This window comes from Chiloscyllium plagiosum, chromosome 34 (assembly GCF_004010195.1).
Source record: "Chiloscyllium plagiosum isolate BGI_BamShark_2017 chromosome 34, ASM401019v2, whole genome shotgun sequence".
NCBI lineage: Eukaryota > Metazoa > Chordata > Chondrichthyes > Orectolobiformes > Hemiscylliidae > Chiloscyllium > Chiloscyllium plagiosum.
This window is the reverse complement of record NC_057743.1, coordinates 26870662-26887073: the sequence shown is the minus strand read 5'-3', so window position 1 is coordinate 26887073 and position 16412 is coordinate 26870662. Positions and strand designations below refer to the sequence as shown.

The 16412-nt window shown below is 39.2% G+C and overlaps 1 protein-coding gene across 1 annotated transcript in view; it reads right to left on the bottom strand.

Moving 5' to 3' along the window:
• camta1a (calmodulin binding transcription activator 1a) overlaps nt 1–16412 on the bottom strand; it is a 1208107-nt gene that overhangs the window by 676293 nt on the left and 515402 nt on the right. Inside the window, exon 3 of the mRNA XM_043675998.1 lies at nt 1975–2042. Within this exon, the coding sequence (XP_043531933.1) occupies nt 1975–2042 (68 nt within the window). The remainder of the gene's footprint in view (nt 1–1974; nt 2043–16412) is intronic.

Sequence of the window (16412 nt, the reverse complement as noted above, 5' to 3'; positions counted from 1 at the left end):
GGGGTTGATATAGGACTGAAGTTAGGGGTAGGTTCTTCACTCAGCGAGTCGTAAGTTCATGGAATGCCCTGCCAGTAGCAGTGGTGGACTCTCCCTCTTTATGGGCATTTAAGCGGGCATTGGATAGGTATATGGAGGATAGTGGGTTAGTATAGGTTAGGTGGGCTTGGATCGGCGCAACATCGAGGGCCAAAGGGCCTGTACTGCGCTGTATTCTTCTATGTTCTATGTTCTATAACTTAAGCCTTTGTTGCAACCAACCTAAAAGGCTAAAAAGGAAATTTGTTCACCCCTTCGTAGTCATTCATGACTACCATTCCTGATCACTAAATTAACCTAAAAACAGAAGGGGACACTGGGGATTCAGAGGACTGTATACTGCATAACAGTGACCACATTCTGTAGACTTATTAGATTCTGGACTTATTACAGTCTCATAGACTCTAATATTGGCAGTCTATTAGAGGTAGCTGATGGGGCAGGTATGGGAAGAGGGGAAGAAGACATTTACTACCAAGATTTCACACTGAATCTCTTGTCATAATGTTCCCTATGAACCTTCTTAGAGATCATCAAAAATCACATGACACCGGATCATACTCAGAGTCATATGGTTTATTTGAAAACACAAGCTTTCGGAGCTCCACTCCTCCTTTAGGTGCTAGTGAGGGAGGATATATTGGACACAGAAATTATAAGTAAAAGATCAAAGGGTCATATAACTTTTGCGAATGTATTGAACATACCTAGTTGGCTGTTAGGTTAGAATGGAGATGCAGGTTGTTTGATTATTATATAAATCCCAGAATTTCTTTCAAGTTACTGCCCAGAAATAACTTAAGGTTTTAACAATATAAAATAGGTGATACCTCAGGTCAGACAATGCATTTTAGTTATGAGGCCTAAAGCAGACTTGTTTAGAGTCTGTCTTGTGCCCTAACCTGGAATCAGTCTGGTTTTATTTCCAAAGCCATTCTTAGACATCAGTTTACAGAAGACTTAGAGTAACCTTCAATTGCAAAATCGCTTACTTCTTGCTCTTTCAACTGGTGAAATATACTCTCAGGTTTCACAGCACACTTTCCTCATCTGTCACACAACATTCAAGAACAAACATTTCTTGTGCTTAGTGTCAACTGATCAAAGCCACTCAGCACAATTAAAGTGAATGTGCACAACACATTATAAATTGGATGGTAATCTGTGGAGGCTCACAAATGGCTTCAATAATTCTGAACATTGGAAAAGGGATGATGAGACAGGAAACAGTTCCTACTTTCAATTGCACTGACTTCTCCTCATTGGTGGGTGCATGCCTTAGCATTGGTTTAATTACAAGAATAGGTTTGGGATATGGTGTTGCATATGGTCAAATTGCTCTCCCCAATCCAGTTCTCTCTTTCACAGCTTTCACATGCCAGTCGGGTCAGTGATTGAAAAGTGAAGCCAGAATAAGAATGCAGCTTTATTAGGAGAGGTGAGAAAAGAAATTAGCACCATGCTGCAAAATAATCAGACTCCTTTGTGAGCCATGCTCAGGTTGCAATGATTAGCACATTTGAATTTTTAGGGATAAAAACGTACTGAAGGAGAGATGTTGATATTAATAGGTGCTGTGACTGCTGACTGACAACACAGTTTAGTAAGACATAGGAAAATACTTTAGATTTCCATTAAATAGGAGTGTTCCTGCATGAGGAACAATGCAGGCTGTTCTAGCTCATCTTGAGTTGCAGCAGCAGGCCAAAGTTCACCAACACGTGAATTCTACCATGGTGCAGAACCGCAACTGCATTGCTCAATAAATATTTTATCCCATTAGTACACTGGGTTGTGGTCAGACCACTGAGGTGTATGAACCTTGAAATGAGGAATCACCACATTCTCAATTAAGCACTGAATTTACAAGCAATTCTGTATATTAATCAATATCATTGTGCAGATAAAGAGAGAGAGAATGCAATTCACACTTACCTAGTTTTAGGGGATGTTGTTAACCATTCCTCGTGTTTCTCGAATGTTATTAAATAAGCTGCAATTTCCTGAAAGACACAAACAGAAGTAAAAAAATCACTTTAGATGCAAAGTAGAATTCACATACCAATCTGCTTTGTGCACAAGATCTCCCTCCAACAGAAACCTTCTCAAAGACGAAAAAGGTATAAAAGAATTGTGATCATTCATTAATCATTCCTTTCCAAAACAAAAAAAATCAAGGTTTCTAATCGCATGCTTCATATCCAAACAGTAATTCCATAATGGTCGATATAAAATCACAGTTCCACAAGGGTTGGGTTGAAGAAATAACACAGTATTTTTTAAAAATGGTCATTTATACCATTCTTCCACAGAGGATACCAACAACAAAATCTCTAATTAAAAAGAGACATTTGGCCTCGTCATTCTTTTGAATAGAGAATTAGGAGAAGTTTTTTTTTTAATCTGTCCCTCTCCAATCCCATTTACAAGACCTGTCCCCTCCTATGCCATAATCATGGCATTAATCATTATGCACCATTCCCAGAATTCATAATAACATAATATGATATATTCAGCCCATAGTACTGTGCTGGCTTTTTGGTCAGCCTGTTAGTTTCTTATGTCCCTGCTTTTTCCCTGCATCCTTACAAATTACAAGAAGTCTGATGAATGATATTACTGACCTGTTCTGCCATAAGCTAATGCATTAACTCTTGTTTCATAGGATAGAGGGATACTGCTGATTGGAAATCTATCATGGTGCAGGAAAAGTGGGTTTGTACCAGATGCTTAGTTTCCCCATCAGCCATCATAATACAACGCACCAATGGACCCTGTATTAATTTCTACAACACACTGTAATTGTTCAATTTATATTGCATCCACATCCACTATAAGCAATAGGTTGCAATTACAATTGAGGTTCATTAGCAACAGCACCAACTTGGTATAATTTATGAAACTATTTGTTTTGCTTGGTGTAAAAAATTGCCAATTGTATTTGCTAATGTAGAGAGTAAACTTTATCTTCCTGCTGTAAAATGTGCCTCTGTCCCAGATTCAGGAACATTCTCACCACAACAACGCAATTTTGCATTCCATCTTTCCACACTGGCTTCTGAAACCTTTCTGAATTATATTACCCTTTTGTGCTGCATGTGGGTGGTTTTATGCTGTGGCTCTACTCAGAGCTACAGTTGCAAATTTTACTTGTGCTTCCCAATAACTTCAATTTTGTGAAGGCTTCCCCATCCCACACTCAGACAAATACTATCTTGACGTCAAAGGCAGTTGCTCTCTCCTCACCTCTGGAATTAAGAGTTTTTGTCCATATTTCAACAAATCACAAAGATATTTTATATATTTATGAAGCATTTAAGTGGACGCTGGCTCAGTAAATGTGGGAGAAAAGAACAGCAAGTGGATAGGATGAGATTAAGATGAGTGGGAGGAGGCTTGTGTGAAGTGTAAATATAAGCATAAACCAGTTAGACCTAATACTTTGCTAATACGTAAACAGCTGCTATTTATTTTGTTATTGGAATATGGTGGGTCCATTCATTGTTGCAAAGAAAATCCAATTCCAATTCAGGCACCCAGAGGTAGAAAATAATCCTCACAATGGTAATCAGTGTGGAGTTTTGGTGTGGTTGTGCCAAGGAGTTGCTCCCAAAGATATGGCTGACCAAAAAGTTAAAAACATCTTCAATTTCACAATTGATGTGGGATCAGGAGAAGCAGAGTGCTCCTCTCACCTTCTCAGCACTGCTGTGGCGTACTGCTCTCCCATGATCCAAACCTCCTCTCACTGCTTTCACCCCACTTCAACTCCGAGCCACGAGATTAAGTTTCAAGCCCCAAACCAAAGACGTGAGCACATAATCTAAGGCAGCATCCCTCAATAGGAAGGAAAACTTTATTGACAGACTGGCCATCTTTTGGACAAAATATTACTGAAGCTCTGTTTGACCACTCAGTTGGACATAAAATATTCTACAGCACTACATGGAAGAAAAGTAGTGGAGTTCTCCCCAGTGTGCAGCCAATGTTTGTCCCTCAACCCATATAAATGAAACAGATTAGCAAATCAAAATCAGATTGCTGGCTGTGAGACAATACTGTACATTATTTTGGCTGTCACATTTCCTGATATTACAACAGTGACTACATTTCAAATTTAGTTCATTAGCTATAAAACATATTGGAACATTGTGAAAAGTACAACATAGTTATATGCAGGTAAACCTTTTCCTCCCTGTGTTAATTATATTCCTTAATACGAGCCTGAGAACAGCATTCTCCATTGCTCCAGTGTGCAACATTTCCCACAGCAGCCATCTCTGTGTGAGATTGCCAATTCGTACTGAATTATGAACAGTTTTCTGCTGCAGATTCATGTCCACAAACCCATTTTTAGATCTCAGGTTCCCAGTGTGAGAAGGCGATTTACTCGCCAACAATCTCCCCTCCTCGTTCAATCATTATAAACTATATTTTATAACCTTCACGTAGGCAATAGGTGCATTATAAAAACTTGTTATTCCACAGGCATTACTCCATAAGTATAGAATAGCACTTTAAGCAGTGTTACTTGTTCAGTCACAGTCCCCAATAGACCAATCTCACTGAACAATTCACTCCTTACTATATAATTTAGATAGTCTGTACATAGACCCCAGTGCAACAAATCTCCCTCATTTATACCTTAGCAGCAAATCATTCTCATTTGAAGCAGAGAAAACAGAAATGAAAACCCTTCTAGACAGAAACCAACACAAGTTGCATAAACTCTAGTTGGACTTGAATGGACTACATACATTTTATTTGAAATATAAATGGGAAAATGAAAGATTGGACTGCAGTGTTACAGAGAAAGGCAGTAAGATGGAGAAGCAGAAGTAGGAAACTAAGTCCATTTGAGTCTGCTCCAACATTCAATGAGACCATGTTTGATCTGATAATCTTCACTCACGATAACTTTTGATTCTGTTACTGATTAAATTATGTCTACCTTAGCCTTGAATATACATGACAGCTCAGCCTCTACTGTCCTTGAAGGTAAGGAATTCCACAGATTGACTCACTGTGAGCAAAGAAATTCCTCCCCATCCACGTATTAAATTGGTAACCCCTTATACCGAGATTATACTTTCTCATGGTAGACTCTCTCACAAGAGAAACAGCCTCTGAAGCATTTACCCAAGATCAATGTAGTGAATCTTCTCTGGACTGTCTCCAAAGCCAGTATATCTTTCCTTAGATAAGGGAAGAAAAACCGCTTATAGTATTCCAATGTAGTCTAACTACTGCCTTCAGTAGTTTTATCAAATTGTCTCTATTTTAATACCATTCAGTTTGAAATAAAGGGAAACATTTTATTTGCCTTCTCTATCACCTGCTGTATGTCTATTCTAGCATTTTGTGATTCATGCACAAAGACCCCCAAATCTCTCTATGCTACAGTTTCCTGCAATCTTTCTTTTAAATAATATTCAAGCTCCTCTGTTCTTCCAGCTCAAAGTGCATTACCTCACATTTTCCTGCATTATATTCCATCTGCCATATTTTTGCTTTCTCGCTTAACCTGTCTGTATCTCTTTGCATATTCTTCATGTCATTCTCACCACTTGCCTTCCCACCTATTTTTGTGTCAACCACAAAATGGCTAGACTGCATTCACTTCCCCCAATCAAGTCATTAATATATTGAAAATAATTGCAGCCCCAGATTGACCACTGAAGCACTGCCACTAGTTACCAGTTACCAGCCTGAAAATGCCCTTTTATCTGGACTCCCTACCTTCCATTAGTTAGCCAATCCTTGATCCATACTAAAATATTAACTCCCGCATCATAGGCTCTGATCTTATTAAGTAGCCTTACATACTGTACCTTCTAAAATGCCTTTTGGAAATCCAAATATGTTACATCAACTGGTCCCCCTTCATCTGTTTTGCCTCTCACCTCCTCAAAGAATTCAGATAAATGTGTCAGGCATGATCTCCCCTTTCTGAAACCATGCTGACTCTATATTTTCCCAAGAACATATGTTAAGCAAACTGACCTACAGTTACCTTTCTTTTTGTCTCCTTCACTTTTTGAATAAGAGTTACATTGACAGTTTTCCAATTCTCTGAGAATTTGTCAGAATCAGATTCTTGGAAGATTAGCTGCATGGTTACTTCTTTTTATGTCCTCGTATGCATCCCATCACATTTGGAGGACATATTGGTCTTTAGCCTCACTTGTTTCACGAGTACTTTTGCTCTAGTGATTTTAGACATTTTATTCCCTTTCTCCATTTTTGCCCTTTGATTACTTAATATTTTTGGAATGCTATCAGTATCTTCAACCATGGGGACTGATGCAAAGTATTTATTCAACTCCCCTGCCATTTTCTGGTTCCCATTATTATTTCCCCTGCCTGGTTCTCTAGGAGTCCAAGGTTCACTTTGGCTCTTGCTTCCACTTTATGTACTTAAACGAGCTTTTGCTGTCTGTTTTGATATTATTTTCTAGTTTACTCTTAAAGTTTATTTTCTCCCTTTTTTAGTCATCTCTTGTTCGTTTTTAAAGCATCTTCATTTTCTTTTCAATTCAATACTGTCCTTAACTTGCTTGTTAATTGTGGTTTGTTTATTCCCTTCCTCAATCATTCTTTCTAACTAGGTTATATCTTTAGTGTGAGCCATTAACTATTTTCTTAAATGTCTGCCATTGTTCCCCAACTGTTTTTTCCACTAAACTCCTTTCCCAATCCACTTAGCTAACTCTGGAATCATTTCACTGTCATTACTGTTATTTACGTTTAGCACAGTTGTTTCTGTCCTAAGTGTCTCACTTTCATACTGAATGCTAAATTCTCCTATGATGTAGTCACTGCACCCTTTTACTCTCGAGACTATTTATTAAACTGCCTTATTACACAGTGTGACAAACAGCCAAGTTTGTTTTGTAACTCCAATGGCAAATGGTGCAGTGTTCATTCATGGATTATAATCAGTTATGATTACATAACAACAGGATGTAGCATTTGCTAAAGCTGGAACTGAAAGAGATTTGAAAAATGGAAATATTTTGAGAGACAAACTAGTACTAGGTGCCTTTGTGTTAAAGGTAGTACTAAGTGCCTTTGTGTTAAAGGTAAACTGCCTAGCAACTGATTTTGGATTAGTTTTAAGTTGCAGTTTTCTTAGAGAAGTGAAAGAAGAGAATGGTTGGATTCAGACTTTCAAAGGACTGAAAGTTAGCCAGATCTCTCTCTAGCCCTCTGAGAGTAGAAAAAAAATCAACACATAGACTTCGCAAAGAAAATATTTAAGCTCAAGCAAGACCCAAATGACTGGCATCACCACAGCCGGGAACAATGCGATGTAATTGCCAAAAACCAAAAGAAGTGTGAGAATGCCTCCCACTTTTGATTTGAACTCTTGATACTCAGAATTTGACCCTTTTTGCCTATATTTTCCACTTATGATATCCCTGCAAAATTATTTAACTTGTCTTTCTTGTCCATCCTATTTGTGAAAGAACATGTACATGTTTATATTTAAATATGGATACAGTTTAAATTTGCAAATTTATCATTAATCCATTTTGCCACATGTTAGAGGACTTTTTTTTTGTTTTCTTGTTCATTGATGAACACTGGTGGGAATTTCTTTCTCCTTCGATTTTTGTTTCAATTAGGCATTAACCAACATAGTGATTAGGCTGGTCATATTTCACATTAGTGATGATTCATGAAATAGTGGGGTCGATTTCAAATGCATTCTTCCCATGGAGGTTGTGACAGAATGCATCAAACACTCATACTTCATTAAAAATATATTGACCATGCAGATGTCATAACACAAATTTGCCAGAGTGATACAGCTTAAATTAGTCAAATTACAAGGACATGTTGTGGAGATTAGGCTTGTATTTGTTTTCAGTAAAAAAGATTAAGGAATAATCTAATTTAGGTGTTTAAGATGATCAAAGGATTTGACAGAACAGATACAGAAACTATTTCCTCTGTTGGAGCAGTCCAGAAAACTACGGCATACCTTAAAATTAAAGCAAGGCATTCAGGTATGATGTCAAAAAGTACCTTCTCACACAAAGAGAAGTGGAAGTCTGGAAGACCCGCACACATTTTTGAGGCTAGTTTGTACAGAAATTGTTCAATCAAGATTGGCGATTTTTATTGGGAAAGGGTGTTGAGGGCTATGGAACTAAGGCATGTAGGGGAGTTAATATACAGACCAGACACTGGTAGTTTAAGAAGCTACCTAGTCAGTCAGTTCCTCTAAAGATTTCTACATTAAGTGTGCTTTGTTTTTCTCCTCTATCTGTATCAAGTCTCCACTTCTCCATCGTGCTTCACTGACGTGCCAGCTAAATGGTTTCACACCACTTGGCCGTTCCACCCTAGAGAGTATGACAGTTGAATTTTGGCCATCAACTGTGTGATGTTTAGCAGGGTCAGCACGGAGTGGTCAGGAGCTGGAACTCGTGCCCAATTATCCGTCCCCTTTCCCTGGCTCAGGGTTGCTTATGATATTCCTGTAACATAAAGGTCAACTAACTCAGCCAAATTACAGGATCGAACCGTGGATATCTTCACTTTGTGTAGTTCAATATTTCATAGGATGCATTCACCTACTGAAATAACAGGCAGTTAAATTATGAACATTTATCCATATTACTTTTTGTATAATTAGGAAGAAATTATTTTTCCAGGTGACTCAGTCGTACATATGAGGGCCAAATGTCCTCAGCGTTTGGTGAACCAGCCCAGGGCAACCTGTGTTTTGCTGTGATGCTTTTGGTCTTTGAAAAAGGAGAGCAGCTCAACAAGTTTCAGCTATTAAATGACTGGCAGTCTGCCTCCTCCAAGCTGAATGCTTGCATCAAATCTAGATGGAAACCCAGCTTGTTACAGAGTGAAATTACTGTGGCTCAATATAACTCTTCAGCTCTCTAAAGTTGGTTATTATTATTATGTTCAGTGAGAAATCCAATACGTTCACACTGACTGCATATGTTCCAACTGTGAGGTGTAGCAATAGGTGGTCATCGCAGTGTCAGTGGTAGGATGTGCTGTGCAACATTTGGTTTCAAAAATAAATATTTCTCCTCTTCTTAGTCAAAATATTTTAAAAATTGCTGCAGTTTGATTGTAATTGCAGAGCACACTTTATCCCAACACATAGTGCCAAATGATCGATGTAATTTGAGTGATAGGGCAGTCAAGTTTAAGATAGGTCAGAAGCAGACCAAAGTAGAAAGTGAGAGATGAAAATTTAGAAAAAAAGACAGAAAATGACATAAATGAAAGAAGAGTGATATCGGGAAAGAAATTGACAAACATGCTTGTGCACAGATATGTATTCAGACGAACAGACACAGAAGAATGGGTTTGGATGTAGTTAAAAATGGGTCCTGAGAGAGAGAAACAGAAATAGAAAATAGAGTAAGACAGAGGGAAAGAGAAAAACAGAGGACAACCAAGTCAGAGAGGAAAAGATTGAAGACAGTAAAGGAGAGTTGAGGGAGACTCAGGGAGGGAGACAAGATGGAGCAATTGGCAGGGCAAAGAGAAACGGAGCAAGAAACTGAGACACAACAAGACAATCAGTGAAACAGAGGGATGGAGAAGCAGAGAAATGAAAACAGTCATCATTCTGAGAAAAAAGATCGGAGGGAGAGACATCCAGAGACACATAAGCAGAGAGAGAAAAAACACTCAAAGAACAGTGACAAAATAGACCGAGTGGAAGAAGGGGAAGGGGAGAGATGTGTTGCTGTGACCATTCAACGAGGCACTCAATCTCATGTACAACTAGTCTACCATAGGCTTCCCTGTCACCACCTTCACAATTTTAGGGAGCATTCTGTGGTTCCTTCACCCAAAAAGATTACATTTACCCGGATTAAATTAGCCCTGTCACCTTGTGTATATAAAGAAGAAAAAAATGGCACAACTAAACCTGCCCGTGCAGTCTACCCATGCAGTATTCCATCGATTAATCTCTACTCAGCAGATAAAATACTGCAAGCAGAAACGTGTTACAACTGCAAAACATGCAAGAAATATTTGAGAGCTGCGTCTTTAAACAGTTCTGAAATACAAACAGGCCTCATCATCACAACCTACATTATTCATTCCTGACTCGCTGCCTTTTGCAGATGACATTTCCATGGTCACAGCAGGACTGGGATAATGCTCCCTGGAGAATTTGATTGTGTGTGCCTGGTGTCCTTTAACCTTCATTCCAGTTAGCAATCTGGTATTGGTCCAACTCTAACTCTAAGTCTAACAAGAATTTCATTGGCACATTATTTTTTAAGGAGTTTGTTGTTTCAGAGCTAAGTTTTGCCCAGGGAATCTTCCGATCTTGCACTTCATCCTCAGCAGGAGCCCTGTTGGAAAAGCTATTTCACAACCCTTCACACCCCACCCACTCGTCTCTCCAGGGTTAACATCAATTTTCTATTAACCGTATGCTGAGAAGCTGGGAAAATTCTACCCCAAGTTGTGAAGCAGTAACATTCCTACCACTCTAATTTTCTGACTGGTTTACTCTGCCCTTTAATTCTGTGCTCACAGTTAAATAATTTATCATGTTTAGATTACCTAAGGTATTATTTTGGAGCCATTGATCATGTCTCACCTCATCCTTGTGTTTTTCTATAAATAAAACAAACTGTAACCTCCCTTTATAGCTAAATTGTCAGAATATCATTGTTCTTGAACATCCCAGAATCCCTACCGTGTGGAAATAGGCCATTCAGCCCAACAAGTCCACACTAACTCTCCAAACAGCATCCCGCCCAGACTCACCCCTCTACCTCCCTATAAGCCTGCATTTCCCATGGCTAATCTATCTAACTTAGACACTACAGCAATTTAGCAATGACCAATCCATCTAACCTGCACATCTTTGGAGTGTGGGAGGAAATGGAAGCACCAGAGGAAGCCGGGAGAATATGTTAATTTCACACAGTCGCTCGAGGCTGGAATTAAACCTGGGTTCCTGGAACTGTGAGACAGCAGTGCTAACCACTGGGCCATTGTGCCAGCCCATGGTGATCTCAGTTTTTATTTATGCATCTTTTGAAGGACTGGTTACTAAATCTGTATCACATACCAATATTCATCCCTCAAATAATGTTTGTGGGAACTTGCTATGCCCAAATTGTGTGCTGTGTTTTCCACATTGTAACAGTGACTACCCTCCAAAGTATTTAATTGGCTGTACAGCATGATAGGCCATTTGAAATCTTGAAAGGTGCTATCGAAGTGCTGGTTAATCTATTTAATTGGAGAAGCCAGTTTACCACTTCCTAAAGTCTGGTGGGGGAGAGGGAGGTCTAGGATAGAAAAATTATATATAATTGTGGATGCAATGGCAGCTGGCTAACCAGACTGATGATGCTCTGGAATGTTTTAATTTGTCTTGAATCTTCAACTAAAATATTCGAAAGGTTCCAAACAGAGCTGAGATTGACACCAGTGCATCAGCTTGCATTATATTAGCTTATCTATAGAAAGGGTAAACCAACACTTTGGTGCTGACAATGAATTAGAACTTTCTGCTGCCAACACTGGAAACTTACAGCATATATATGCTATTTTGTTTCTCCCAAAAAAAAGACTCCTCCTTGACCAGCTGCTTACACACAGTCAATAATCACGCTCAATGATCTCTCTGAACTATTATCATTGTATGAGATTCATGTAGCTTACATGAAATAAACTGGAAATAGCAGAATGTGTTTTTCTCACTTTATTGCTGAGGAACAACTTCTGACAATGCACTGACACATCATTCCAATGAGGATTCTTCAGCCAGCAGTTTAGACAGTGATTGTTGCCGTGTTATTTGACTGCAGCGACCATCACAGCTGATGATTTTCTGAAACCCCTATTGGTAGGATGGATACTGATCAGGAATGGTTAATCCAGACGGATGGACCCCCCCCCAGCTGTGCTGAAGGACAGATGTGTCTGCAGTTATTGTTTCAGCTGCCACCAGCTGACAGTTCAATTACGTTTCTCATTTTAAGCATTTGATCAGAGACAGGAAAACAAAGAGAGTATTCCCGAAGGATTTAATTGTGCGAAGTGTTTAAAAGATTAATGTGCATCAAGATCATTCAATTTTATTCGGTTGGTCTTGCCTTCCCCTTGACCTTTTGCCTCTTCATTTCAAAATCAATCAGCTCTGACCCCTTCATATACAAGAAATTCGTTTCACAACACCCAACAGTGTACACAGGCAGCACATGCATTTATGTCACATTGACTTTAAGTTAACTTTGAGACAAGAATAATCCACATGTATGCAGGTAATGCAATGGGAATGGAAATGGAAATGGATCACAGCCTTATACAGTGTTTATCTCTTCTGTACCAAACCAAGTTCCAAAACATACCTCATACAAATAAAGAGAGTTTTTAGGAAAAGAAAAAAGTACATCTTGTCAGTATCAGAAATGCTGGTCCCTTTAGTCTACAGTTGATTCTTTAAAAGCATGATGTGGATGTCACTGATTGAGCCAACATTCACTGGCCATTCCTGGTTGCCCTCGAGAAAGTAGTGGTCAGCTGCCTTTTTGAACCACTGCATTCCACAAGCTGTAGGTAAACACACAATGCCATTGGGGAGAGAATTCCAGAATTTTGATGAAGTGAGACTGATGGAATGGTAATATACTTCCAAGTCAGGATGGTGTGTGATTTGGAAGGGAATTTGCAGTTGATGGTTTTGCCATGCATTTGCTGCCCTTGTCTTTCTAGAAAGAAGCGGCTGTGGATTTGGAAGATGTTGCTTCAGGTGCCTTGGTGAATTTCTGCAGTGCATCTTGAATATTGTACACATTGCTGCAACTGACTGCTGAATGGAAGATATAGATGTTTATGATTCTGACAGACAGCAAGCATGCTCAATGAACTTTGTGTTTAGAAGCAATAACATCTCTGAATAAATTGATTGGAAATATAAAAGAAAAGAGCTGTGTTCTTTCCCCCTCCAATTCCATTTTAATTTTATTTTCTCCCTCTTTCCCTACCCTTTCCTTCCCTTTTGTTCCTGTTGACTGCCTTTGGTGACAGTGCATGCAATTCATTAAGTTAAATTGAGACACGAGTGATTTGGTGGTGGTTTTACAAACAAAAAGAACTGGGTTCTTGAGAGGCTTTCTTGGCCCAGGGGTCTGTCCCTACCATTGAGCCAGAAAACCGGTTCAAGTCTCACCTGCTCCACAGGTGAGCAATAACATGCCATAGAGACTGATTTTAGAAAAAGAAACAGCTGGGGTTTTTAACCCTCCCCATCCTTTTCTGTTATTGTTGCACCGTCCCAGATGCGTAGTCCTTGTAACTTGTTATGTTAATTGGTGAAATAGCTGATGTGGTGGTAGATTTTTCAAAATAAAAGAGCTGGGTTCTCCCACAGCTCCAGGCAACAGGTCTGGTGGGAGTCATAGTTCCTAATTACCTGCTTCTCTTCTGCAGCAACGTTCAAGCCTGGGTGCTCTTAGAGACAGAGCACATAGTGTCTGGCTACACCTCTGAGGCATATAAAGAGAGGTGGGCATCGAGGGGTTGGAGTGAATTATCTCCCCATTTTGATTTCGCCCATCCCACTTACCCTACCCCTGCACTATCCCTGGTGGGCAATGTTGGTTAATTGTTTTAATTGACTGACTTGGTGAAGGTTTATTTAAAAATAAAAGCTGGTTGGTAGTGTTTATTGAAGGTTGTTTATTTCACTAGCTAATTGGTTAATTCAGTGATGAGGTATTAAAAGAAAAGCTGGGTTCTAAAAATGCAATGGACTCAAAACGTTAACTGTTTCTCTCCTCCACAGGTGTTGCCAGACCTGCTGTGTTTCTCCAGCATTCTCTGTGTTTATTTCAGATTTCCAGTAACTGCAGTATTTTCTTCTTCTATCTGTTTGATTCTCTGCCCTATTCCAATTCTGAGGCCTTTGCCCTCTAACTGTTCCATTGAAGTCCAATATAAGTTGGAAAAACTTTTTGATTAGGCACATTACAGCCTTCCAAATTCAACAATGTGTTCAACAATTTCAGATTACAAAAATAGTTTTCATATTTTTCAAATGTTAGCTGTGGCAATTATTGTGCTACATCCACTTACTGCAGAGCCACGTTTTCATTCTTGTCCCAATCCAATCTCTTTGTTTTATTTCATCATCCTATTCATTATTTCATCACTCCCACCTTCTACCCTATCACAGACTACCCCTCTGTGCTATTATTTCTCCCTACTTGTCCTGTCTTGTGCTCTTGTTCTAAAACATGTTACATCTCGGATGGTCATGGCTAGCACAAGGGGACATAGCTTTAAATTGAGGGATGACAGATATAGGACAGAAGTAGTTTCTTTACTCAGAGAGTAGTAGGGACAGAACACACTACCTGTAACAGCAGTAGACTCGCCCTTAAATGGTCATTGAATAAACACATGGATGAAAATGGAATAGTGTAGCATAGATAGGCTTCAGATTGGTTCCAGAGGTCGGTGCTACATCGAGGGCTGAAGGGGCTGTACTGTGCTGAAATGTTCTATATTCTATCGCTAAATTACTCCAGTTCTGATGGAAGGTCACCGTCCTGAAACATTAACTTTGCTTCTTTCCCCCCGGCCACAGGCACTGTTTGACCAAATGCATATTGCTAGCATCATCTGTGTTTACAACATACTGACAGCATTCAACTTATTGCTGATATTGTGGAAGAGATTTTAAGCCTGTACATGGCTGATTGAATAAGAAGGGGCATAATATTAGTCATTCAAATGGAAGATCATGTACCCTCAAAGTCTTCCCTCCCTGGTAGAGAAAGATGCATTATTGTAACTATACTTTTTCCAACACCACAGAATCCCATGACTAATACTGAAGTTAATTCCAAATGTCCTACTAAAGTGAGGAGTCTTACTGATCCTCTCTTTTTGAGTTGAACAGTAATGACTGTATTGTAATGGAGCCTGTGAGGGACAATTAGAATTCACATGTTAAAATTAATTTAAATGTAATCTCAGCTCACCAACATAAGGAAATATAAAATGTACAGACCTTCAGGCTTTGCATTTCTATTTATAACTACATTGTTAAAATACAGATGCACATCTCAACATTGTCATGAATGACATCAGGAAAACTTTTTATCTCTCACAGCTTTTGTTTCTTTGGACTTCTATTTCTATTCCTCCTAAACTCCCAACACCCTAACATATACCTATTCCCCATTCCCTGTATATCATTGTAATGAAACCAAAGTTCGTAAGAACAGAAGAAATTCAACCATATGGCCACTCAAACCTGGTGGGCTATTTGATAATGTCACAACTGATTTTCTACTTTAACTTTCCATATTCTTTGATGCTCTTGGTATCTATGTAATAACCTGGAATATACTCAACAACTGAGCATCCAAAGACCCCATGAGTAGAGAATTACAAAGATTCACAACACTTCAAATAAAGAAATTTCTCATCTCATTCTAAATGAATAAACAAAGTGGATAAGTTGAGGGCACAATGGAGTATGATGTAATTGCTATCACTGAGAAATGGTTTGGGGACGAAGAACAGGGAGAGAGAGAGAGAGATGTGGTGACAGGAATGGCAGCTCAATATTCCAGGACACAGGCTCTTCAGGTGAGGCACAGAAGGAGGTAAAAGTGAGGGATTGTTGCAATGTTAGTCAGGAAATCAATTACAGCAGTCAGGAGGGAAGATATTTTAGAAGCCACTTCAAATGAAGCCAACTGGATAGAAATTAAAAACCAAAGAGGAGCAATCACATTCCTGGTAATGTATTATGTCAGAAATAGAACATCAGATATGTAGGCAAATTTTGGAGAAGTGGAAAAGTAAAAGGGTAGTGACAGTAGGAATTCCAACTTCCCCAACATTAGTTGGGTAGTCAGAATGTGAATGGTTCAGAGGGAGCATTATTCTTAAATTGCATCCAGGATAGCTTTTTAAGGCAGTATGCAAAAAGGCCCAGCAAGAGAGGGGGCTTTTTTTTTTGTACAGGCCCTTTAGCCCTCAATGTTGCGTCACCCTGTCATACTAATCTGAAACCCATTCCACCTACACTATTCCATGTCCGTTCATATGCTTGTCCAATGACGAATTAAATGCACTTAGAATTGGCGAATCTACTACTGTTGCAGGCAAAGTGTTCCATACCCTTACTACTCTCTGAGTAAAGAAACTACCTTTGACATCTGTCTTATACCTATTTCCCCTCATGTTTGTGTCCCCTCATGTTTGCCGTCCCCATACTTGGAAAAAGGCTCTCCCTGTCCACCCTATCTAACCCTCTGATTATCTTGTATGTCTCTATTAAGTCACCTCTCAACCTTCTTCTCTCCAACGAGAACATCAAGGCCCTCAGCCTTTCCTCGTAAGAC